General features: G+C 40.8%; 1 protein-coding gene across 4 annotated transcripts in view; it reads left to right on the forward strand.

The window, feature by feature from the left end:
• The window catches only part of MGARP (mitochondria localized glutamic acid rich protein), a 29,675-nt gene extending 6,987 nt beyond the window's left edge, over positions 1-22,688 (forward strand). The window contains exons 4-7 of one of the 4 annotated variants that reach the window (XR_004240218.1): positions 35-271; positions 16,437-16,595; positions 17,309-17,437; positions 19,035-22,688. Coding sequence is in view for 2 of the 4 variants with exons in the window: in XM_032109273.1 (XP_031965164.1) it covers positions 35-271; positions 16,437-16,595; positions 17,309-17,346 (434 nt within the window). In the remaining 2 variants the exon portion in view is untranslated. The remainder of the gene's footprint in view (positions 1-34; positions 272-16,436; positions 16,596-17,308; positions 17,438-19,034) is intronic. The other 3 variants (XM_032109273.1, XR_004240219.1, XM_032109274.1) reach the window with 3 other exon arrangements.
• Positions 22,689-27,385: the final 4,697 nt, after the last annotated feature.

Genomic DNA, 27,385 nt, shown 5'->3' on the forward strand with positions numbered 1-27,385 from the left:
TTTACTCTCTTTATTGTGTTGAATAAATCCTTAGAAGGTGATGAAGAAGAGATGGATGAAGTCACTGAAGCAGAGAAGGCCATGGAAGAGGCTGATGCAGCAGCTGCTGTTGAGCCTGCAGCACAGGATGAGAGTGCTGGGGTATCCCCAGAAGATAGAGGGGAGAATGACTTACTGAGTCCAGAGGTATCCCATCCTGTGGAGGAAGCACAGCAGGGGGCTGCTGCTAATTTGGAACTTGCTGCTAATTCAGAAGCTGCTGCAGTGCAAGGTTAACTTATGAATGTAGTTTTTGAGTGTGTGTGTTGTGGGTTCTAAAGGTCTGCTTCTTACAGAACATTAAGAATGAGCATCTATGTTCCTAATGGAGTTTGTCCTGCGGTGAAAACTAATTCAGGCATTAACTTGACATATCATGAGCATAAAGTAATTGAGTTTATCATATCAGTGTCTCTGAAAACATCTTGCCTGTGGCACCAGAGTTACTGTCTAAAACAAGTAGAGTGAAATGTTTATTTTACTAGCCCATCCTATTTCTTAAGATATTAAGTTGAGCATATGATGTGATCAGTTACAGAGTTGTTTCAGTGATCTAGTTCTCAAGGGTTTGTTAAGGAATCTAAACACTTTAGTTCACTGGCCATTCCAAAGATATTCACACTGAATAATTATATCTGTTCCATCAATGTAACTTCAACAGAATCTTGCATAGCAAAGAAAATGCTGTTGTGGTCTCAATTTTAAGGATATATTGGGCTAAATTTTCACAATCCGATAAAACATCTGATTGTTGTTAAACAGTGAAATTGGTAAGTGGCAAAACATTCAGTATTTTGAACTGTAAGGGTGTTCGAAATATTTTGGTATACTGTGCTTTTAAAAATTGCAATAATACAAAGGCAAAACTATCCATAAATCACACAAGATACAGGATTATAATTTAATTTGGCAGATTTTTTTAGGTTTTCTTTTTTGGTTTTTTTTACCACTAATCTTGAGAAGATATGTCTAAAACACAGATCAAACAGAGATTAAAGGTATTTTGACTGCTAATCTATGGGCATTTATCGTAGTACCATCAAAGGTGTTAGCAGATCCGGTTTTCACTTTTTTCCTTGGTGATTCCAATGAGGAATGGATGCATCTTAATTTCCTTTTTAACAAATAAACTTGAGAAATAGTGCAGCACATCTAATCACTCAGTTTTATAAAAGGTCTAGGTATGAATGCAATTTTAATTCAAATGTGAATAGCTCCTGTGCTTGTCTCTAAAAGAATCTATTACAAATAACATTTAAAACAATACTTAGTCTGATCTGCTATAATACAGTTTATAGAAAGCAGAACTACATACCTTGGTAGTGATTATTACTGCTTACATATAGAAATATTTATAAGGTAGCAGTGAAAATATCTAGAGCCCTAAAAATTTCCATTTCTATGGAATATTTAGACAACTTCATTTAGAAAGGAAGTAGTCCAGTGTATGTTAAATTTGGTGAATTAGAGCCAGTAAGAGATATGTTTAAAAATGTCTTGCAGCATTTCTTGCTCTACGGAGCAGTTGCAAAATTTCATTTTAATTTCATAAGCACTTGCTTGTGTCTGGAAGTGGTTGTGTATTCCTTTCACAATGCTTATCTAGGAATAACCATTAATTGTTGGATAAGGTAGGATTTTCTGTATGGTAAATATTTCTGCCATTTTGTTGAAGAGGATCTTCCCTGAGAAAGGGAAGCTAGGATTTTCCCTGAGAAACATAGTGCATTAATTGATTAGATACTAGGAAGAAATTCTTTCCTGTGAGGGTGGTGAGGCACTGGAAGAGTTTCCCAGAGCAGCTGTGGATGCCCCATCCCTGGAAGTGTTCAAGGCCAGGTTGGATGGGGTTCTGAGCAATCTGATCTAGTGGAGGGTGTTCCTGCCCATGGCAGGGGATTGGAACAAGATGGTCTTTAAGGTCCCCTCCATCCCAAATCATTCTATGATGATTGTGTGATTAAGTCTGAGGATCTCATTCTGGACATGTTGACATCATTTAGTTAGTGATCACTGCTTGATAAGAAGAAATATGGCTTGTAACTGTTAGTTCCTGCTGGTGTTATCTGGAAGTGGAGGAGCTGTTTAGAAATTACTGATTTGTAAGCTCTATTATCTCTGGCAACATACTTACCGAGGAAAACAGCACTAGAACCAGACATCTGTTATGCTGAAAGCTGTAAGGGAGTCTGAGGGTCATCCCAGGTGCCCTCTACCAAACCTTGCTGCAGTGGTTATTCTTGGCTGGGTGGTAAAGCTAGCGGAAACAAACCTTTGGTATGTAAAATTGTCAAGAAACTGAAGCAAGGGAGTGTTCTCCTTGCCTGATCTCTTGGGTGTTCCTGGGATGTTACAACTTGCTCCTGAGCCTAGCTGTCCTATGCCACTGGTTGCCAGTGCAGATTGCTGTGAACAACTGCTGATGACAGGTGTGGCCAGGATGGTGAAACCCTGGGGACCTCGCTGTGGTTCACATGAGGTTACACCTGGTGTAACCTGAGTCCTGGCCTGGGAGGCAGGACAGGCTCCTGCTCCAGGTCACCTTAGCACTCCCTGCTCCCTTGTCCAGCTCTCCTCATCCTGATCCTGCCTGCAAACAGCACGGCCCCCAGAGCAGTTCTTCCCAGGAGTTCCTGACTGCAAGGAAGGAAGGCCACCAGCAGCACATGGTCTGACACACAGGCCTAAATCAGCATCCCTTTCCTCTAAGCTGTGTAAAAACTAGTTTCCATTGGCATCATGTTCACAAGAAGATGGGGGTTTGTTTCAAAAGTTGTCTGCTCTCTCTGTAACACTTTGTTCAGTGTCTTACTTGCAGCCAACAGCTATCGTGTTTAAAAAAAAATTCTAATTAAAATCCTTCTGGATATAACTTTCAGTTTTGGATTTAACCATCTTTATCATTCATGTTATCTCCATTCAGAGGAAGAAAAAATAGCATAGCTCCACTTTTACTGAGTTAGAGAAGGATTTTTCTTTCAGAACTTTGGAAAAAAGTATGTATTTAAGTAGCTTTTGCTAGTTTTGTTGGCAATTTGCTGTTACTTCTGCAGATGAAGGTGCATTTTTGTTGTTACCAGTATTTTCCTGAACCTCTGCTTTTTCAAATGCCATTGTTTCTTTTAATGTATAAGGCTTTCTCTAATGTTTGGAAGTACAAGCTGTGAAGGGATGCTTGTCTCCAGCTCCTATATACAGATAGTATAAATGTGTGATTACTCGTGGATGTGCAAAAAAACCCCTACCCAAACCAAACGAGATATCAAACAAACAAAAAACCAACCCAGCCTTGGAGGTGGACGCTTAATACTTAATCAGGGTAATTTCCATTTCAGACTGTTAACAATTGTACCTGCCTGGAGTTTTCTCCTTGCCTCAATTTAAGCAATTTACAGTCCACTGCTGGTATCTGGAATTCTGTGAAATACTGTTACCAAAATAAGTACTGAACATGTTACTCTGCTCCCAAGGTTTTATCTTCCTCTAAATTCTAATTTTCTCTAGCTTTTTATTGCTTGAGCTATCTCCCTTGGTTACTGCCCAATGCTGGTTAAGTTCCTGTTGTTCTCTTTCTAGTGTACTGTGTCTGGGACCATAAATTAAGCTTTTCTTCAGACAGAACAAATGCTGTAAAATTCACAGATTGGCAAACTGCTGTTTGGATTAGGCAAGGTCCATGACTTTTAGTGTTTGGGTTGCCACCATAAACTCTTCTCCAACTCTGGTATTGAGGCTTGAGGTTTTGGCATTATCAACTGAAATAACAGAATCAATTAGCCCCTAACTGTGCTTTTCTAGAGTTCTTCCAGACTTCTCTAGCATAGGTTATTTTCTAATTTTGAAAGTATTGAAGGGCATGGTCTGTTCTCTGTTATTTCTAAGGCTGTTTGAGTGAGTGACTGGTTTTGGGGAGGATTATTGTGTGAATGTGCCAGTGTTTTCCATGCTAAGCTTCAAATGCACTACAGTGCCAGCTCTCTGAAGCCTAGAGAAACAAATGCAGGCTGCTCTGGACCGGAGTTGCTGCTTTTGGGACAGGACTTTTGCTGACCCCATCATACAGTGATGCCAAGCAGACAAAAACACCCGATATAATCAGTGCATTTTGGCTTGGCTTGGTAAGTTATCAAATTCTGGGTGTGCTGACACTGTGAGTACTTTGAAAATTACTGAAGAGTCCTCAGAGTGATTTGCAATTGCTTATGCTTATTCAGAGGCTTTCAGAATGACGTTGCTCAGTAGAACAGACACATCCGTCTAGGCATCTGTTTGTGTGAGATGCAGGATGAGGATTTTTTTCTCTTTATTGATTATGATAGATTGATCTAGCTAAATTAGGCCGTAAGAAGTTGAATTATGTAAATATTATCCTACAGGGGAAGTATCTGTATCTGGAACTTCTGTTGGGTATTTCTGTTTCACATTTATCACTTTCTTTTATCTGTCTCTTGGACTGCTGCACTTACCTTATATCTCTCTGGCCATACACTGGCCACTGGTTTCTTCTTCTTCCTCCTGTTTTTCCTTCATAAAACTGAGGTTTAGGTGAGTCATCATAGCATAACTGGAAAATCTCTGTTGGAAGAAAGTGAACAATATTTAGAAAAAAAATTCTGTAAAAGTTGTTAGCATCTGAAGACCCCAGTTGGTAAATGGAGAGACTGTTCAGTTTTGATCAGCTTAGCCAAAAAGTGAACTTTACAGCATGCACTGGGCTGGAGAGGAAGATTTTGGTAAAATGGAAAAAACCCTAGAACTTCCCAGCTAAGAGTGCAAACAAATACGTGGGGGAGACCTGCATAAAAGAACTGTCTTCGTATTTGTCTATACTAGAACAAGGGGACAAGTAGCTTCTCAAGAAAATACTAAAGCTGGTAGAAGGACGTACAGCAAATAATAATGCCTAAATGAATGTCAGTATTAAGGAGAAAATAGACTTACTGCTTTTACTATTTTACTATACTGCTTTACTTAACAGCTCATTGTCAAGACTTGAACCCTAAAATAACTGTATGTATTTAAATTGGAAAGCAACAACTCACTTTGGACAACAAAATCTAGCATTTAATTTACTGTAAGTAGTATTACCTCTGTTTGAAAATTTCCTGTAAATACAACAACCACAGGAATACTGTTAGTCTCCTACTTTAGAGAAACGATCGCAACAGGCACCCCCTGCTGTTTTCCTATGGTGGCAGTTCAAACCACAATGGGAATGATGGGGATTTTGATGTTAATTTTTGGGCAATGTTTCTTATAGCAGTGAAAAACAACAACTTTGCTCCTTTGAAAACTGTGTAAGTGGATAAAACTTGGTTCATTACTCTGTATGAGGAATGTTAAAGAATATGTCTTAATTAGAAGTTTTTTTAGAACTCCCGAACGATTTAATACATCGAATTATTATTTTCATACACACTGTTTATATTAACTTGTGCTAGTTTTCCTTGTGATCCATTCCAATCAGTAATTAAAAATTGTTGTGTTTCAAACAAACAAACAAACAATGTGAGTTGCTTCTCATTGTTACAATTCCATGCTACAGAATATAAAACAATATTCTTGACATTTTATGAGGTATTATAAACTATTCTGAATTAATGTGACATGCACTGTTAGGCTTTTATTCTGACCATCACAGGCATCTCAGAATCTTTTTTTAATCATCTATTGTAGAATAAACTCTCTTCAAGGGAGTCTTCTGGTCATTAGTATGAACTAAGGCTTTTCTTGGGAACTAGTGACCTACATCAGGCACAAACAACCTGTGATGTGCTTGGCTGATTGAACATGTTTCTCTTTCTGTATGAAGTGATGAAAATTTTTATTCTTAATAATGTGCTTCATAATTCCATGGTTTAGGCTCTCAGCTGGACCTCATGGATTTTTATCTGGATTGTTTGTGGATGGCTTGCAAAAAGGAAAAGATGCCGTATTTGTACAGTGGCAGGTTTATTAGAAATCCCAGCTTTCCTTTGTTCATCAGTTTCCCAAAGACCTTGGGCTCCAAGCCTTGGTTTGTGTTCATCCTAGGGAATAGTTGGAATGCCAGAGGGACTAAACTCCTGATGCCCATGGGCTCTAGTGAGGGAGGGCTGAGGCTGAGGCTGCCTTTACGTTGTGTCCGAGTAACAGCGCGGTCAGGCCAGGGCAGTTCCAAAAACAATTCATCAGTTGCCAGCCATTAGTTCCTATCCTCTGCATTCAAGGGAATGATCAGACTGAAAAATAATCAGTGCTTTTCTAAGTAATTGTTATATCCTCCACTCTGTTTAGAACTAAGAGGTTTATTTTTTCCTGTGTGGAGCTCAAGTGCTGATTTCACAGTGTTGTGGAGAGGCATTAGTCTGTGGTCAACCACCTGGACCTTTTTTCCTTTTTAAGCCCAATGTTTAGGTGTTAAGTGTTTTTCCTTTCCAAGCAGTAAGTTGGTAACTTGCTCCAGCTGGTTGGAATCCTAAATGTTCACTGAACAAAATGCTAGAGGAGAGAGAAAGCATTTCAAGTGGTCCTGAGTGACATTCCTGGTGATGGGATGTTTCTGGAGGGTATCTGCAAGCCCTCCATGCTGAGCTCCCTGGATCTTCCTGGCCAATGGCACCTGAAGCACTTGGTCATGTTACAGGGACAGCTGCACAGCTTTGCCTGTTTTGTCCCAAACTGTCTCAGTGATTATTATTTCCCCCTGTCCCTATTGATGTGGTTTGAGCCCCATGAACAGAGGGAGGAGATGCTGAACCCAAGCCAGCCGTGCCTGGGGTGGCAGGTGGCTTCTGATGAAAGCATGGAAGGGGACCTTAGCTGTCATCACCACCTCAGGCTTTGGAACAATTTCCCTTTTCATTTTTCCTAAGGTTGATGGAACCAAAATATGTGAAGTTGCTCTTAAAGTGAATCACAGTTTCTTGCTGCTACTGCTGTCTTCTCCCCTGGATTAGATCTGAATGAGCCAAGTAGCCCTGTTTCTTGTGCTCTATTTTGCAGGTTTTCTCAAATACATTCTTGAATTACTTTTCAAACGTGACAGAATTTGACTTTTTAAAAGTCAATTCTATTTCACTGCCAGTTTTCCATTAGCAGGTCTTTAAACTATGAAAAGGAACTGGGAATATTTTGCTCTGCTTATCTTAACATTTCAGGGAACATCCTGAGACCCTCAATGGACCTGACTGAGGAAGCTTTTGGTAAACAAAAGCATCACATTCTAATGTAAGATGGTCTCTAACAGACTGTAAATAAAATACTGTTTCTAATTGCACAATTAAATTTTACTTCCCCCCTCCTCCTCTCCTTTGGAATTAGTGTGTGACATTGGTTATGTTATAGACAGCTTGAAATATCAAAGCCTTGTTTTGTAATCCAGCTTTGGTTCTCCTGCTCCAGATGGATTCCAGTTGTATGATACTGGCTAACTTGTATTGTTTTAGCTTTATAAAACCAAATTCTTCTGCAAAGAATGTTTTTAAAGTAATTGAACCTGGTGTTTGGCATTACAGATATTAGCCTCACCTTGACTGCCTAGGAAAAAAATCATCATATGAAGGATACTGCTTTAAGTGAAGTGCTTCACTCAGAAAAGCATATTTTTAAATATCTTTGAAAATTGCAGGATACCAGTGCCTGTTTAAATTTTTTGTTGTTTCCAGTTGGGAAGATCACTTTTAAATAAATCAAAGAATTAGGATTAGAACCAAAATATGTTTGTTTTAAATGTATTGGTAAGGAAATTCAAAACTGAGGGAAGAAATACAGGCTGTACTCCTGAGAAGGCTGGGATTATCTTGTATGGTCTTGTTATAAAACTTCTGTCCTGTGGGAAGAAATCCCCACCTCTCCCCAAGCAAAGAAAAGATTGAATAAATCTTTAATTTTAAAATGTGGAACAGCTGTCTTCTTCATCTGTATTGTAAATAAGGAATACATACTTGCAAAGCCACTTAAAAAATACAAGGTAGAGATTTAAAATCCAGTAAGATTAAAAACTATAATATATAAATTAGTTTATATCCCTTCCACCTTCTTGCTTCAAGGTCATCCTATAGCATGTTGTCTACCAGGCGGTAGGACATGGCTGCCAGTGTGAGCTAGCCAAATTTTGCACTAGGGATTTCCATCCCAGACAAAAATCCAGGCTGATTCTGCATAAAAACTGCCCCAGGAAAGTTGGAAAGCATATTTTAAAAGCTTAAAGGCTTTGGGGGAAGAGGCTGTGCAAGCAGTAGGATCTGGGTTCTGGAAGTCAATGCAATTGCTTGGGGTTTCCTTTATTATTAGCAGGAGAAAGTCAATCTGGGCATGTTATTTTTATTATCAGCTGCAGCAAAAATGAGTCAGTCACACAGGGCACACCAGTCCCTGCTTATCTTGCCTCTTTGTTCTGATGGGGGAATGCTGAGCTCACGAATATTCACACAATTCAAACTGACCATCATGAGCATGCAGAATCACCCTGTATTTGGACTGTTTTCTCTTCTACTGTAAGTGCATAGAAATATATAGTCTGTATTCACTCTCAGGGCTGCAACTTCAGCACTTGTAAAAATTGTCTTTAAAGACTGCAGGAATTACTGCTTAACAGAGGAAGCAGTTTTTGGTAGGTTTTTTTTCACTGAAATGATAGGGATAGTTTCATAAAAATTATATTTCTAGGTGAAATGTTGGATATTGTGCTAACAAGCTACTGAAGCTTCCTAAATCTGCTGCCTTATTTAAAAAAAAAAAAAAAAAGCAAACAGCTAAACGCAAGCTTTCAAAACAAAACCACAATTTTCCTTTGTAAAATCAATTTCATTTTCTGGATTTATTCAACTCAAGCCATATTACTGTATCCCGCAGCCGTAGGGAGGAGAGAAGATCCAGCAGGCAGAAATTGTGCAGCAAGATTGATTCATTTAATTATTTTACAAACTCTTTTATAGACTTTTTTTCTTCATCGTCTAATTGGTCAAAGGATCAGCCACCCCCCTGGGGTGATTGGCTAAAATCCTAAACATCCATTGTCAAAATATTTTTCTACTGTACCATAAACAAGGCTTTGCAAGGTCGCAGGTGTTCATAGTTTATAGAACTCTGCTATTATCTTCGTGAGAGAGAAAAGTATCTCACGGGCTTAGAAAGAAGCAGGAAAATTTCTTGCTAACGGCATTTTTGTATCCACAATTTCCCCTTTTTGTTTTATAAGATAACAATTCTACTATTAATCCTAAATAGAAATTTACATCAGTTATTAATTTTAAATATGTCCTTAAGGCTTTAGCTATCTGACTCCATAACAAGAAATTTAAAGTTCAGTCTCTGCTTGTGGAAGGATCATCCCAGTTTCTGCTTGTGGAAGGACCATCCGCCTGATGGTTGACATCCTGGTCATCATCAGAAGAGTCATTAGGCTGATGATCTACATTCTGGTCGCCATTTAGATGGTTGGCGTTCCGGTCATCATTTGGAGGTTGCCTGTTCTGCCTCTGGTGCCGTAGGGCAAGGCGAACACATTTTGAAGGTAGCCACCCTATCCCAGTATCTGTGGAAACGCAAGCATACCCACAACCCCAAACGATAAGCTCATGCGGGCCTTCCCACTGGTTAGTGAGTAAATTCCGTACCCAGACTTTTGCTCGGGGCAGTTGTGTCTCGCCTGAAGACTGCAATGAGAGAAAATGATTCAGAATAACAGGATTATTTGAATTTTGTGGTACTGTAAGGTGATTAATTGTATACAAAGCTTTTTCTAGTCAACTCTGTGGGGTTTCTCCATGCATTCCCCCTTTTTATTTTTCCAAAACATGCTTCAAAGTACCATGAGCACGCTCGACAATGGCTTGGCCAGTAGGAGAATGTGGGATACCAAAGGTATGGTCTACACCCCGTAGGTGCAAGAACTGCCGTGTCTTCTCTGAGGCGTAGGCAGGACCATTATCAGTCTTCACAGCAGCCAGCACGCCCAGGACCGAGAAAGCCAATTTCCAATGGGCAATGACATCACGGCCCTTCTCTTCAGTGTGAGCAGTAGCCCACATAGCTGAGGAGAAAGTGTCAATAGACATGTGCACATATTTAAGCCGACCAAATTCAGGGATGTGCGTTACATCCGTTTGCCAAAGCTGCAAGGCTTTTAGCCCTCGGGGTTTACCCCCGGTGGCAAAGGTGCAGCAAGTCTGTGACAGTCAGCACAAGCACTGACAATGTCACGCGCTTCAGTTGGCTTTAAATGAAACTGCTTCTGCAGGGTGTGTGCACTTTGATGGAAGAAACCGTGCGATGCCTTGGCTTGTGCAATTTTGTTCGGCTGAGGCCCTACCCACGCAGGGTTGGCCAGCCTGTCAGCCCTGGCATTGCCTTCTCTAGGGTGGCTGAGTAGGCCTGTGCCTGTACCTGTGCCACCCTCTGGGGGAGCCACTGCATCAGAGAGCAATTCCTCCTCCTTGCACCCCAGTAGAAGTTTCCCGACTGTTGGCATGAGTCAGAGATCTACAATAGTCTGAGCAATGCTCTGGTCTGCCACACCTCTTGCACTGGGGGTGTAGCCACCACGACCACCGCTTCTGTCACTGGTCTCAGCTTCTCTGGTGGCTGGAGCGCCGGCGCTGTGCCGGCAGATAACGCTGGGACCGGCGCCACCGCCGCTGCGGGTTCCAGGTTTGGAGCAGCTGGTCGCGCCACTTCCATGTTCACCGTATCTCTCACAGGGGCGCAGGCGGCGCGGAAGGCGCAGGCGCAGTGCACCCCGCACAGAGGGGCACCTCTGGCCACTGCAACAGCTGCTTTTGCAAGCTGAGCAGCTCCTCCAGCTGCCGTGAGATGTTCAGCAGCTCTGTCAGCAAAGGCAGATGCTGTATTAGAAGGTCGATTGCTTGGTTCTGCTTTTCCACAGCACTGTCTGTCGCTGCGGAGGGTGATGAGCTGCATCCGGGCATTCTCAGCATGGCAGGTGCATGTGCAGCCGGGCTAGGAGCCACCATGGCCATCCAAGATGCCAGCCCGCTGAACCGCAGCCCTGAAAAACCGGTGGCTGCCGCTGAGTCAAATGGCAAGGCGGGCTGCACGCCCTCCCCGCTGCCCCGACACCCCCACCAGTTTCTCTGCCAGTGCAGAGTCCTTGGGAGGCATGGAGTCCTGCGACTGCGCAGGGTGACCCTGTACAGGCTCTGGGACATGCTCTGCCCATGGAGCTGGAGCGGATTTTTTGGATCTCTCTCCTTCACATTCCACTGAGGCAGTCGAGCCAGCTTTACTGCTACAGTCAAGGTCTATCAGCAGAGAAAACAACAACTGCCAAGTGCTTAATAATTCTAGCACTGCCGAATCCCCATATGGGAGCTCATGTCATATAGCACAGCCTAGTTCCTGCCACAGCCCAAAATCCAGGGCAGTGTCTGGGTTCCAGGAGACACCATGTAGGGCAGCCCAGTCTAATAACTCACAAAGTGAGTCCTCAGTGATGGAGGCGTTCATTGAAGTGATAACACCTTTCCAGACTGATAGCAGAGCGTTGGGTTTTAAACCGCTGTTTGCCATTCTCTCAGTCCCATCAGACATCCCGGTCTGGGGTGGGGGGAAGGGAACAGCGTACCTCTAGAAAAATTTGGCTTGGCTCGCAGCGTGCAGGACACATTGCAGCGTGCAGATCACGTCGAGGTGCACCAAATATTACTGTATCCCACAACTGTAGGGAGGAGAGAAGATCCAGCAGGCAGAAATTGTGCAGCAAGATTGATTCATTTAATTATTTTACAAACTCTTTTATAGACTTTTTTTCTTCATCGTCTAATTGGTCAAAGGATCAGCCACCCCCCTGGGGTGATTGGCTATAATCCTAAAACATCCATTGTCAAAATATTTTTCTACTGTACCATAAACAAGGCTTTGCAAGGTCGCAGGTGTTCGTGGTTTATAGAACTCTGCTATTATCTTCGTGAGAGAGAAAAGTGTCTCACGGCTTAGAAAGAAGCAGGAAAATTTCTTGCTAACAGCATTTTTGTATCCACAAAGCCAGATGTGTTTCCACAACAGAAATGGTTTGGTATTGCATTAGGTGCATGTGTAATGTTGCCCAGTCATGTTCTGTTCCCGCAAGTGCAACTTGGGAGGATGCATTTCTTCTCCAAATGGTTATCTCCTAAAGCAGAGGAGCTCAGGACTGCCTGGGAGTGCCTGTAGCTATCCTGGGCAGGAGCAGGAGGTATTTTGGGATTCCCTGTTACACATCAGCAATGGATATTGCACAGATGTTATACACTGATGTATAAATATACATCATATATATATACGCACATATAACTGATGGTTGTGTAGTGGATGTGTGTTGTGGCTGTAACTAACATTGAGGATGCTTGCCCTCAAAATCCCAGGTATGTCCAAATCCTTCTGAGTGCTTTGGCAACAGCTGTTGATGCAATATGCAAAGCCCCTTGCCTACAGTTAGTAAATGTGATTACTGTGAGTCCTCTGAGGCTTGAAGTTCTTTTATATTGTCTTTTGTTGAAATCACAGGAAAGTTAAGCTCCTAATTCAGATCCGTAAGTGCCATGGTATATATAAATGCCTAGCAAAATTGAAGAAAGCTGTAGCCAGCGATACTGGGATGCAGCTACTTACTCCAGGAGAAAACTGAAAATAATCTAAATCAAATTTTCAGAAAAAAAAGAGGTAGTAATATACACAGAGGCTGAGATTTTTGCTACTAATATAATACCTTGTATGAAATTGTGAAGTATACCTTCTGTATACTGTAGAGTAATATTCTGTATATTCTGTAGAGTAATATATCCTACTAGGATGGGGGGTAGCACAACACACCGAATGAAGCAGGAAAATTATTAAGCCCTTTAACTCCAGTGCTTTTGATGAAGGATACATGTGTGCAGGGGCAAGTTTCCCCCAGAGAATTAAGAAAGAGCCCAATGAACCCCACTTTTGTGGATATGAAAGGAAGCTAAATAATTTTTGGCAGGCTTTAAATTGTATGGGTCAGGATGGAATCATTACTTGACTGAGACCCATTTGGCAGGAATGCTGCAAGTGGGTGTTTTGGTAAAGATGTTAAGGAGCTGGAGTGATATTGTTCTATATGGATAATAAAGCAGCTGGGCATTCAGTGGAAAGCATAATATTAAATACCATGTGTCCTCATTGCAGAGAAGCAGTTGCACAATCCAGATTATTTTGTTCAGTTACAGCCTTTAGAAATTGTAAGAAATCTGGCATAAATAGACAAAATGGATGATAATCCTCACTGCATGAGGAAATGCAGGACTTCAGGTTTTCAAACTGATCATCATCAGGAAACAACACAGAACCAGTGAAGATGCTGTAACTCCTCTACAACTATTTTGTAAAAAATAAAGAAGCTTAAAATTTTAGTATTTGAACTAACAAAAGTTAGGAATGATTTCAGTTACATCCATTAATTGCTGCAGAGTTTCATGACAGGCTTATTAACAACTTTGCAATAATTGAACAGACAGAAAATCCTTCATCCAAGGATTATGGAAAAGGAATCATCATTGTATCAGGCAGAGATTAAAATACCATTGTATCAGGCAGAGATTAAAATACCATTGTATCAGGCAGAGATTAAAATGAAATAGGGTGTTACTGCAGGATTTTACATGGAACAAATGCAAGAGATTAAACCGGATTGAAAAAAAATTACATCCATGCAGATTAAAAAAAAAAAAAAAGAAAAAAAAGAGAGGGTGTGAAATAGCACTGGGATTAAATTTAACACAAAGGAGAAATGCCTAAACTTTGTAACACTGTGCTACTAGCTGATCAGTAGGGGAGGATGTGAGGAGCTCGAGCCATATGTCTGATGCTCCTCATGTAGAAAGACCCACATGACAGTCCCTAGTCTGAGATAGGCAGGGCATTCATTCTCAGCTTGGCAGGGCATCATTAGTCTGGTTTTGCTCTGGGATTGCAGCAATTCCCTTGAACAGAGAAAAATGTGTTGGCCTTGTAAATGGAATACAGAGTGTTTGTTCCAAGACATGTCCAAACCACCAAAAAACAGGCCGAGATTTGTTCTGGTGTCAAATGAATGCTCAGGGTAGCCATCAGGAGGTTGTAGACTGTTTCCTAATTTCATGGTGCCCAAAGCACCAGAAGACACTTGGACAGTTTGCAATATGACAAAGAACCAAAGCCAAGGTGATCTTCATCGGCCAGTCTGACTTTGCTGGAGATAAGGCCTTAAGGATAATGACCCAGTGCAAGCTGCCATTGCTGGTGCTGCCATGAGCATGTGCACTGGGACCACCAGCTACTGCCACATTTCTCTTCACCAAAAGAGCTGTGGCACCAAGAAAGGGGCTCTTATGGAACTCCAGCCACATGTGCTCAAAGAACGGATGGGAAAGCCACTTGAATAAAAGTACCAGCTCAGGATTTGTGCTCTAACCAAGGGCAATTTTGTATGTAAACGTACTACACCCATTCAACAGACACAGGTTTTCAAAATGAAATGCCTGCCACAAGTCCCTTTATATTTTAGTGAGTGACAGCTACTCCACAGAGACATGGATGAACACCTTGGGAGGAATCCATATTTTTTTGCATTAGATTGCCTTTCTGATAGCTATAAGGAATAATTCAGATGAGAGACATTTTTTTCAGCACAAGTAGTTAATGTTTGGTTTCAAGGCAGGTATTCCTGTAGATGACAAACACACACAATTCCCATCCAAAGGAAATGAAGTTTTGATAAAAAGCAGAAAAGACCATGTTGCTCCCTCTAGTTGCATACTGATCTACTCTTCTTAGTGCTAAAGAAATTAAAACACGAGAAAAAACCAAAAAAAGATTAAATACTATCAGACAGAGAAAGAATTTTTGGTAATATAAGCTGAATGTTTGATGTTACAAACTGAAACCCAGCAGCTTGTTACCATAGCAAATATATGACATTACATCAAGTATTCCTTGCTATAAAATATCTAAAGTTCCAAATTTGAAATGTACTATTTCTATTGCATAGCTCTTCCCTATAAAGGCAAAGGTGCCAGTTCCTGAGCATTTCTTTTTATTTTGCTTCTTCAAAATCCAGAAAGCATTCTTGTGGCTTTTGTTGAGGCAGACATAACAGCACACACTTGTCGTAATCCAAAGTCGAGAGAGATCTTTTATTTTCTCTACTGCTATTCTTATACCTCTTGATAATTGCTGTGGCCTATTGAGATTGGCTGCTTAGCAAACAATGACAAGGCTGTCTAACAAACAATGACCATTCAAGCAGTAAAACAATTAGCTATACAAGCAAAGGTATAGTTGCTACATATTATCCACAAGTTCTTCCTTGTACACTCTTAATGTCCCATAACAAGAACATCTCATCCTTATGTCCAGAACATCTTCTCTCATTGATATGTTCTTGGCCTTCTCTGTGGGTTTCACTGAAGCTGCAAAATTTCCACTGTAAAATTCTCACGGGTAAATTCTGACTGATTTCATGTCTGATTCTGTGAGGCCCTCAGACCAGCTGTCAGCCTCATCAAATTCTGAAAAGTAAAGTGAAATAATCAATGTTCCGAATATGCTGTATTTAACTAGCTGCAAGGTGATATTTGGGGAAAGGTATGGGATGCTAGCTCTATAAAACTATTTACTGCATTTATTGAACTCCTAAAGAAGCTGTTTAATTAATTGTGTTTAATAGACATATAGTTTAGTATAGGATGAAACAAGAAAGTTAGAGACAAACCTTCTCCTACTGAGCAGTTAGAGTGGGATGATGCAGACCTTTGACAGGAAGGTTAGATGAACAGGGTAAGAGAGAATTTACTCAAGTAAAATTTAACATGCAGCTGCTGGGTGATGTGTTCAGTGTTCCTGCAGAGTGTATCTGTATAGAGACTGCCTATTACTAAATATTGCCTATTACTAATTATTACCTATTACAGACTTTTTATAGAGACGAATTGCTTTATGCGTAAAGGAGTATTGAAAAATATCTGGTTGGCAATCATGGAATTGCAGCCTGAATCTTCAGCCTGATGCTAGGATATTTTTACATTAAAACTACCCATGATGTCTTTCCAAGATTATGTGGAGTGTAGATGTAATGTCCTATGAATTTGACAGAAATCAGAAAACAAAGCCACAATATCTGCAAGAGATAATATACACGTTAGAGAATATTTGCCTATGTCTAAATACATGAAAATAGATCCAGTTTATAGGTTTCTGCCCCAGGGTTGGAAAGAGGCAGACTTTCCCTGGAATTCAGTTTGCAAAGTTTTATTTGCCTGATAAAATTTAATCATCTGATAGATCCTGTTGTCTTCAGCTACTTCAAGCATATATGTTGGGCAGCTACTTCATGCTTTGTGAGCCTTGATTGCTCACCGTCATTTATGATGGTGAATGGAAAGAGACAACAATTATCTTTCTTATTTGATTCATAGAAACTGTGAGTGAAGTCTTGGATGTTGCAGCTTCTTCTGCCCATGAGGAAAACTTAGACAGTGATAAGGAAGCAGTAGCCTCAGCAGCTCAAGAGATTTCTGACACAGACTCAAAGAGCCAGGACACTGATGCTGAGGAGTCATGGCAAACTTCAGAAGGTGCAAGAGTCCAGCTGGGTCTGCAATGTTTGTCAAGTGCTGATGGCTGTGTGCACTGAACCAGCTGCAAGAGCATGCAGAACTCAAGTGATGCAGTGCGGCTGCCCATGATGGCTGTGTTTGGCATCACAGTGTTATCAGAAAATCTGATTTTGAAATTATGTGCTATGCAGTAGAAGTAGGTTGCTAAATTCGATTGTGTAGTGTGGTGACTCATGGCCCTGCTCAGTGCCCTGCTGTAAGTGGCTGCATGTGAACTTCATTAAGAACAAGAAATTCTCCTTGTGCTGCATATAACACATTTTTTCAACACCTGACTTGATTTGAAAGACAGAATTTTCTTAAATTCTATTGGTGTAAAGAAAAATATAGAACATGTGGTATGAATAAAGCTTGCAGTGCTTTGGTGCAACTATAAACAATCTCATATTCCTTTTGAAGTTGAATGATGTAATTAAATGCAAAGAAAAATGTGTGTTAAAATCATCACTGTGGAGATTTTCAAAGGAGTTTAGAAGTTTGGCCTCTAAACTCTTTTAAAATTGGAATTAAAAAGCTAAAAGGAAAAATGTCTGCATACCTAATACGGATTTGTAAATTCTATCCCTTTAGTCCAAGAATCCTTTGGACTAAGGGAAACAACTTACTTGACTATTTGTCATTGAATAAGTAATTTCCATTGTTTCTCATTGGTGTTTTGTCTCCATTTTCAGTTTCTGAGGAGGAGAAGACAACTGAAGAAGTTGCTTAAGATCCCTAAAGGTACACAGTACAGTTGCAGCATGTGGTTTTCTGCTCTTCACCTAAGTTTTTATCTCAGTTAGTGACAATTGGAGCATGTGGTAAGTGCACATGCACTGTTATGGTGAATTTGTATTTCTGCTCTCAAAAAAAAAAAGAACTTCATTGAAGTATTTCTTATTTTTTGGGAATCATTGCCAGCATCTTTTAGAGGCTAGGGAGCAAATCCTATATCAATTGTCATGCTGTGTATTTATTTATAGCTTTATTTTAGTCCCATGCAAACTGGATAAAGATCTGAGAATTGTAGCTTTCTTCCAAGCAAAAAATGTTCTTTGGATATTTGGTTTAAATTATATATGGCTACTGGACTTCTGGATTATTGTTCTATACAATAAAGCAGTAGCCCTCTCGACTGTCTTATTTTAAATAAATATTTTCATTATTAGTCTCTCCGCACTTTCAGTTTGTGCTAATGAAAAATACTGGATATAATATTCTTTCTATTTTGCTAGTGTCTTTCTCAGTTGGCTTTATTTTTTGATTGTCAGAAAAGTTGCAAGCCTATGCCTCTCAAAGTTTTTATTTTTGATCAAATTAAAAGCCAAATGTACCTGAGGGTACCACATCAGAAAATCAAGTAACCAAGAACACATAAATGCTGTGGTATAGAGAAGGCAATCAAGTTAGGAATCTTTTTTTTCCCTTGTAAACATCTGGCATCTAGATTAAGAAATAGATTAATCTCCTACCAGTGTACAGGTCCACTCCATTCTGTTTAAACTGCTTGGACTCTTTTTGACAAAAAAGTTACTTTTTATGAGTATAACAGCACAAGGTTACAAAAGAGCTTCTTATTGAGTTCCAATTTGATCTCGTGCGCAGGGGGAAAAAGATTTATGAAATATTTTACTACTTGGTGCTGTAAGATTACTGGCTGTCATTTGACCAATTTACAAGTCTAGAACCATACTGCATTCCCAGTCAGGAAAGAATTCTTTCTTCCTTTTTATTTTGGTGTTTTGATTGTAAACACTTCGGAGTATGAAGCTTAACTCTGACTTTGCATTAAAACACATTATACTTTTTAAGGAATTCAAGGCAAAGAAAATGAAATTAAAAGAACGTTGGTGTGAGAATCAAATCACTATCTAGTTAACTTTTTTTAAAAAATAGTGGTTATTTAGTGAAGGGATAGAGGAAGTAGTAATGGATTAAATCCTCAGATAAAGCCCTAAGTTGATGCTCAGAGAATGCCTGAGAAGAGATGTTCAGCTGTTCTACTGATTGTGTCTATTGGGCCCAAATTGACACTGCTATGGAACTACTTATATAAGTAATCTCAGCAAAAACAATTGGTTTACCTTGTGCTTAAAGTTAAGCAAGTAACTATTTGTAGAAGTAAGTCCAGCGTGCAGGGAACACTTATGCCTGAGCAACGTGGATGAACATGACAGATTCCTTGAAACTAGGCTTTGGTGATGGCAACAGAGCAAGTTCCCATAAGCCATCCCAGATAAGCATGATTTACACATCAGTGCTGTGTATACTCTGTAATTCACTTAACTGGTAACCTGCAGTCAAATTTACAGTGCGCTTTGAATGATTGCAAAGAAAAAGACCTGCTGAATTTTGTCTGTTGCTAAACATCGTTTATTGTCGCTTCTTCTAAATCAGATTCTTTTTTCTTTTTCCCAGTAAGCAGTGCGGAAGCCTTTGGAAAGTTTAATGCAAATATTTGTGGCAATCAACCAGCTGATTCCTGTGTGAAACCTCATACTCTTCCTTGGAGACATAAAAGAAACTGTACAGTCTGCCCTATCACACACCGGTCATTAGGGTCAGTATTAGTGCTGCAAGAGATGATTTACATTGCCTAGAGAAACGCTTCTGTGACTAACATCTCTGCTGTAGAAAGTAGCATCCAGTCAAGCCACTCAGGATGTTCTAAATACATGTGCTAAAAGAAGCAGTAGACTTAACTAAACCATGCCAGATGAACTCCTTCTGTGTCTTTGTTGTCTTGATACATACATTGGTTTCTTACTTTTGGTCCAAACTGTTGTTGTGCATAGTTACACCTTTGTAACATTCCATGCTAAAATGTAAGCAAAAGGTTTTAAAATCAAGTCAAAATATTATAAAAGTAGCTGTTAGCATTTTTAAATTGGATCACAGGGAAAATAACAACCTGTTTGCTCCTGAGTTTGGATTTCTGATTGTAAGCATAGGACATCTGGCTGTACATGATCTGATTTCCCCCCTGCATAAACATTTCAGATGCTACCATTCCTTGCACAATAACATCCAGGAGTAAACATTTAAGGCTCCTGCTTTGGGAAGAAAACCTGTTTGCAAGTAGTAGCAATAGGTACTTCATAGCATTACAATCAAAATAGCACTGGTCGGTGTTGTCATCATGGATCAAAGTAGTGGCTCCTGCCTTCGGTGGGCTGGGCTCTGCTCCTCCCAAATCTCATTCAGCTTACTGTGGTCTTTCTGTGTTGCTCTGTCTTCACAGTGGCATGTGGTGGTAGTATAGCAACACAAAGTTTTGGTGTAAACCTTCAAACTGGTACAAATCGCAAGTGTTTTAGGCCATGGCAAAGCCTGTCTCCAAGCACTTGCAGACAGAGAGCAAAATGCCTGTGAAGGGCTATGCAACAGGTGTTCAAATGCATTCTTAGGGACTAAGAAAGAACTGAATAGCTAAATAATGTTGTTTTCTCTGTATTAGCTTAATAAAAAATACATATATTATGAATAACAGGTTTGTATGCCACTGTGCTCCCAACGCTCCATTGTGCTACATGCACAAGCGTGCATCTAAGACAAAACATTGAGACCCCATTGCAGCCATCACAGAATGGCAATGATTCTAAACCAGGGCTAAATAAGGTATATTATGTACAATTTATATAGAAAGTGTGTTTCATAAGGTGTGTCTGATTCTTCTCTCTTCAAGCAGAAGTTTGGAAAATGTTGAAAGAGAAATTACAGCATTATGACATTCCTACCCATAGCACAAAGCGACACATGCTCCTTCCCCCATCATAAAGCAAATTATAATAGTGTTCCAACAAAAATATAACCTGTTGCTCCTGGACCTACTTAGGAATAACTGGAACAAGGCAGAGGCAAAAGCAGGCTCCTGAGCTTCAAGAAGACAAACCACAGCCTTCTGTTTAAAGGATAAAGCCTCTGTGATTAAAAGCAATTTTTGTAGCCAAAGCTACTGGAATAAAAATCTTAGACCAATATTTTGTTGGATAAGAGTCTATTTATCTGGTAGATTAAACATGCTGCGATGGATGTATGCACTTAAATGTTCTATTTCTTCATTTTCACTAATTGCTAATAAAAGAAGTTATTTTAACTGCTTCTAACAGTATGGTTTCTGAAATTGTAGGCTTTTCTGAATGGCTTTTTATCTCTGGAACTGCTCTGGTACATGGCAAAATATTTTAGCCCTCCAGAACAACTGCCTGAAGGACTGAATCACAAACTATGATGAGCTTTCCAAAGTTTTTCATCCTTCCAATTTCAAAAAAATGTGAGAGTCCCAAAATAGCCTGTACATGTGCTTTATGTCAGAGTTCCTCTTTTTTTGCTTTTGTTTCATATAGGTTTTTTTTAATTAAAAAAAAAAAGAAACTACTGTTGAAAGACAGAGGAATTAGGAATATATTATGAACTCTAGCTGTGATGATATGTAGCACAGTATGGTCTGCTTCAGCACTTGACTCTCTTAGAATAACAACAGAGATATTTTGCAATTCGCAGAGCTCTGGCCATTGTTTATTCAGTCTTGCTAGTATGGAGTCTGAATACCACATAAATTAATATTTTTCTGTCCTTCACTTTCAAAAAAGTGAATTTTTGAGTTGCTACGCAAAGGCTGTGATGAACCATGGAAAATGTTGAAAGATATTGTTGAAATGGATCATTAAGAAGAACAAGGCCACAGCAGAGAACAGACATAATGCAAGACTAAAGGAGATGGGAGGAAAGGTTTGGTCTTGAGAATATACTTCACTGGCCAGAGCAAAGCTTGAGATTCCAGAATTTGTCCAAATGGCACATTGCTCCTTTGCTGTCAGCAACTATCTGTGAAAACAGCTGGCAAGGATTTTCACCTCCCTCTAGAGCCAGTTGTCCCTCTAAGTTCACCTCTCTGAAGGGCAACAGCCTGTTGCTGCTGGCAGCTATTCACAAAGCTGAAAATTCTGGAGACAACGAAGTCCATCTAACAGTTTCAGGTTTACTCTTTGCCTGTATTGATGTAGATATAGAATTTCAATTTTATGTTCGTTTGTTTCTTCAACACATAAGACAATTACTAAAAAACATAATTCAAACTGCAAGCTGGTTCTCAGCACTTGGAAAATCCAAGAGTGAAATACTTTAATCAAGATTTCTTATGTCTGTGTAACAAGCTTTGATGATGTGATACTACTTTTTAAATCTGTTTTTCTGAAAAAGGAAAAAAACCACAAAAAAACCAAAACAAAGACAAAAACTCAATGTATTCCAACCCAGCCAAGAATATGCTGTGATTCTTTTCCTCACCTGTTGGCCTCTTTCCCTCAAAAATTTTGAGCCAACTAGCCACCCCAACTTCTGCTTTACTAGGCAGCTGAGAGGAACACAAAGTTCCTACCAGCTGTGTGATAACTGAGATCAGTTATATATAGGTGTAACTACACCTATACACATAGATGCAACTATGCACAACAACATATATATATATATATTATATAAGCTACTTGTAGTGTTTGGCAACAGATAAGTAAATATATGATGCAGCTCTGTGGCACTTTTGTGGCTGCAATCAGCTACTGTAGGTGCTGTTTTCTCCCTGTGGGTGGTTAGGAAAGACTGAGAGGAGAGCTGAGAGGACAGAGGCACATAGAAGGTGAGGGCAGACAAGCAGGGACAGAAGGTATTTTATGTAAAAGGACACAGGATCTCACTTTGTGTGCTGCCCATGGGGTGGTCCATTTCCATGGAGTGCCATCCCTGTTGTGATACACACAATTCTGCTCTTAGGAAAGGTATTACTTGGTTGTGTGCTTTTCTTTCTTGCCCTCCTCACCTGCTGCAGAAGATGGAAGCTGTGCAGGATGATGGAAATCAATTCCATTCCCAAGCAACAGGGTTCAGGCATCACCACGGGTAACTGGATTCTCCTGCATTCTGGGCATTACTCTTTTCTTTGGGATGCTGCAAGAGATTTTATCTCCTCCAGCTCTTTTGGAGGGGGAAAAGGGCTAAAACTGTAGGTTTCTATGCTGGAGTTATTCCTGCTACTTGCTTGAACTACAGGTAATTAAACAGGTTGTTGAAATAGCATGATTTGCTTGTGGTTTATTGAGAGAAACCAATTAATTTTTATTTACGCCTCAACATATGTTATAAATCCATTTTCTGACATGGGGTGAAAAATTACTATAGGGGCATGTGGGGAGCCTTAACACCTGCCACATGCAGGAGGCAGCTAGGGCATGTGAGGGGGAAGGAAACTGCCGACATTACAGGCAACCCCTTTAGAAAATGGCAGTAAGCCCTGTCTGTGAGGGGACTTTGCCTGACAGGGCAGAGAAAGCTTCCACCACTGGGCTGCAAGCGACCATCCCCCTGCTGGTGTGGCAGACCCCCGGATGCCAGGGAAAAAATGCCTGGGAAATTGGGCCGTGGGAGGAGTCTTAGCACATAAAAGCAGTGAACTGCAATGGAATTACTCCCCACCATTTTTTTTTGTCTCTTAGAAGACCGAGGGCTCACCTGGAAGTTCAACTCGCTTCCTCCCCCCCACCCCGCCTGCTTTTTCTCCCTGCTCTCCTGCTTCTTCTGATGCGCGGGAAAGACTCTACTACTAGAATAAGTAGTAAAGTAGGTATGTTTATTCCAGCGCTGGGACGCATGGGATATAGTTCCTCCAAAGTCATGCACGCTAACACCTGCATTCAGCTTGGTATATGTCAGGTTACAAGCTTGAGGATGTGCAGCTGCGCAGATAAGATGTACTGACCAGGAGAAGGGAGGGTGAACTCTGAATTCTTTAATCATAACATAACTAGTAGAAGCTTGCCAATGTAGTCTAATTATGTAGAAGCAGAAATGCGCTTTGATAGGTTTGAGTCAATTAAGAGTTAACAAGCTGGTATACTATATAAGTGCCTCTGGATTGCTAATAAGGGGAGCTTGCTTTTATCAACCATATTGGCTGGTCTGCAATTTCTCCCCCTGCCGCAGTCGCTGGACTTTTCCAACAATTAAGTTTCCCAATACGCCTATACATATTCATTGCCTAGCCCCGCCTAGCTTCTCTTCATATTACAATGAGCCCAAAAGTCATTTACATTCGCGTTGCGCTTGCGCAGTGTTGTCTGGTGGTTGTGGGCAGGGGTCTCTGAGATGAAACAAGAGTCTTCCTCAGATGAAGTAAAGGGTCTTCCTCATCTTGAACTTCTCACCTTTCCTCCCTGCGCATGCTCTTTATGTCCCTGGCCTAAGGCCAAACTTCAAGACTGGTTTGAGTTAGTTTTAGGTTAAAAACAGGATCTTTGGTCAAGATTCCTTCCCTTTATCAATAGTCTCATATCTTCTTATCCTGCTTTGGTAGGCACAATAAGAGTTGGGCAAGCCGTATGCATTGCTTCTAACAAACAACTTCTTAGTAAATAATTTAACCTCTGCTTCCCCATCCCCCTGATTCAGTCCCCCCTTTTCTAAAGAGTTAGTAAATTCTTTTACTAATACATAAATTCTTTTCCTAATGATTTTTTACAGTAAGCATCCCTTAATGCTCTTCCATGTGCATTTGACAAAGTAGTTAAAACTGATAACCTTTTATAGTACTCTATAGTTCCAAATAAGCAACATAATAGCACAAGGCAGGCACTAACCAAGATTGATAAGACAATTATGGGGTGACATAACATATTTAGGATGCCAGTTGCGGTAGGTGACCACTGAAAAGCACATCCCACCAGTTATGACTTGCATCTTGTTCTATTCTTTGCAAGATTCTGCTTATTTCTTGTGTGTCATGATAGATGGTGACTAAGGTCTTTTTCCTGTTTTCTTCAGATTTCTTCTAAAATCTCAGTTAGGTCCTGATGTTTCGCTAATTGCTTTATTAATGTGAGGTCCATCCCAATAGGTGTGGGTAGCAATTTATGGTATATGGTGTAGTGAGACCTTACCAATTGATGAGACCCAACCAGTGCTAAATACGAAAGGTCACACCCAACAATCTTGGCAAAATTACAAATACAAAAATTAGGGTGATTCCTGGCAGCTACATTTATATTACTGTCATCTATCATCATAAAAGTGCAGATAGTTCTTAAGCACACACAACCTTGACCAATATATACAAGTACAGCTTTTGCTGAAGTGTCTGGATGGATCTCAAAGTGACAAATGCCTTGTTCTGCATCAAGACATATGTCTTTAGCATCAAGTGTATTACTTTCATAGATAAATCCTTGTTGTTCCCGTGTGATGCAAGATTCTAAATTTACTGTTTGCCACTTTTCTCCTACCATCTGAGCCCATACTCTATATTCAGAGGGGTAAAAAACTGTCCCTTCATAATTTAATCCCAATGCAACAATAGGATAAATTACATAAACTGTGGCATTACGTATAGTAAGCACAAAGGCAGTAGCTATGTTAGTCATTGGGTCATAGGTGAAATTTACCAAGGTCCACCAGGATTGGAGCTTTCTTTCTAATTTAGTAGCATTATTCCAAACAGCTCCTTAGATGTCAATAGGGAAAACACCTTCACTTTCCTCTCTTATAATTAAGGAAGCTGTTGATTGCATCCATAATTGGGCTCATATGCAGCTAAGGGCTAATGATACATTGTCTTGAGCTACACCAAGTGTGTTTAATATCAGTCTGTGGTCCAGGTCGCTGATTTTTGTGAGGTCTGGGAGTATTTTTGAGACTTGCCACTGGCTGTTTCCTAACACTAATAAGGCGGATTGTAGGGGCTGTTTTAATTTGGTCAGGTCACTCGTTGCCGTGGCCAATTTATTCATCAGTCTCTCTGAATCAATTCCATTTATAAGTCCCAGTCCTGTTCCCAGCATGCCAGTCAGGTCTCTCCGCATTCTGCCTTTGAGGGGGGGGGTTGCTTCTGCAGCCAGGCTGTCCGCCCTTCAAAGGATGTTTGTATTAAAGCAGAGCAGGCTGGTTGGACCTCAGAAATATTAATTTGCATTAGTAGTTCTACATGCTTAAGAGACCACTCTGGATTAAACAGCAGTAATTGCTGGCCTGTGTTTCCCACTACATAAAGGCCAATCTCATAAATCTTTGGTTCAGGTTTAAGTGATGTGACCTGGGTTTGGATTCGATTGCCAGTGTAGGTTGTAGGCCTAGCTATGGCATTTATCTGGAATTTGAATGAGAGCCCATTACTGTCCTAGGCCCAAAGACAAACCACTTCAACAGTCTGTACTAATGTAAAATTATACCAATGTCTTGGTTTGAAAGACAGGTGTCTGCTAAGGAAGGCAGGAGTCTCCCTTGGAATGGTAGATGCAACCCCCTTTCCCTCCGAGTTATTATAATTTTGAAATTAAGGGGCTTTCAGGCAAAGATATGGGAAATAGGAATAACAGTTCTTTACCATTACATATCTATATGTGTATAACAAGTCAAACAAACAACAATAACTATGGCAGTAACAGCAAACAATCACAAACCCAGTCCCAGCCTTCTCAGCTGTCGGGCCCTTTCCCCTTGGGTGCAGTTCCGCTCGCAGCCGGCAGGGGCGCTGGCAGCTCCCAGTGAGCAGGGCAGGTGCGATGGTTCCCCCACGGCTGCAGGGGGCGCTCCGGAGCAAGCTCGGGGAGCATGTGGCACTGGTGCCCTGGGATCCCAGGAAGGGATGGGACAAAGGCTTCACAAACCCCTGGGCAGCCGATCCCAGTGTCTGGCTGGACCCTCGGGAACAGCAGGCTGGAACAGCAGGCTGGAACAGCAGGGATGAGCACAAATCCCGGGTGGCAGATGAGATGTATCCAAACTCAGGAGCTGCGGTGGAAACCCCCTGGAGATCTGGGCAGGCAGGGCACGGCGGGGCTACAGAGTGCAATGGTGGGGGCAGGGCGGCCGCAGCCCAGCTCCCAGGGGGGCAGGGAAGGCGGGCTTGGGATCCCGGGGTTTCTCCGGTAGAAGGAAAGCAGCCGAAGAGGCAGCCTCTCTCTCTCTCTCCGTCCAAACGCCGGGAACTGACTGCCCGCAAACCTAGGTGAAAGAGACGCAGCCTTCCCCCCTGTGGCCAGGTCCTTTGTTTTCCTTAAGCACCCAGCAATTAGTCCCCATGGCAACATGTATGGGGAAAATTCCTTTAAGAGAAAAACAAAAACAGGAGGAGAACTAAAACCCCAACAACCAACAATCTACTTCACTTGAATGACTACAGATTTCATTATGTTTGTCTGTAGGAGTAGCTGAAACACTAATTCGGGTTCTTTTTTATGAGTAGTTCCGTTAATCATTTGGCATCCTGTTTTGATTTCTTCTCCTACAGTTCCCTGAAGCTGCCAAGTTTTTTGTTTTTCCCATTCTTGCTTTGTATACACTTGATTTCCATGCATGACCACAGTCAGCAGGTTTATATCCTTTAAATCAGAATATTTCCCCATGAATCCAGTAAACTGCATAAAGGCTTGGGACCATATGTCTTCTCTCCTATGAATAACTTCCCAACTGGAGGTTAGAATTATGACTGTGAAAAAAACAATTTTCTGGGTTATACTTGTGTGCCATCCTAACATTTTCATTTTGTTCGGGTAAACTTCAATTTCAGTTCATCATCACCAGGGGTCACTTTCAAAGGGGCCTCTGGAGCCCTCTTTACTCAGGTATGGTGAATCCAGGCACTCTGATCTTAATCACGGTATAAGTGGTGAGAAGTACCTGAAATGGTCCCTCCCACTGTGGTTCCAGAGTTTTTTCTGTAAGAAAATTAACATACACATGATCTCCAGGTTGAATGTCATGTACAGGACCGTCCAAGCCTCAAC

Source organism: Corvus moneduloides, chromosome 5 (assembly GCF_009650955.1).
Source record: "Corvus moneduloides isolate bCorMon1 chromosome 5, bCorMon1.pri, whole genome shotgun sequence".
NCBI classification, from domain to species: domain Eukaryota; kingdom Metazoa; phylum Chordata; class Aves; order Passeriformes; family Corvidae; genus Corvus; species Corvus moneduloides.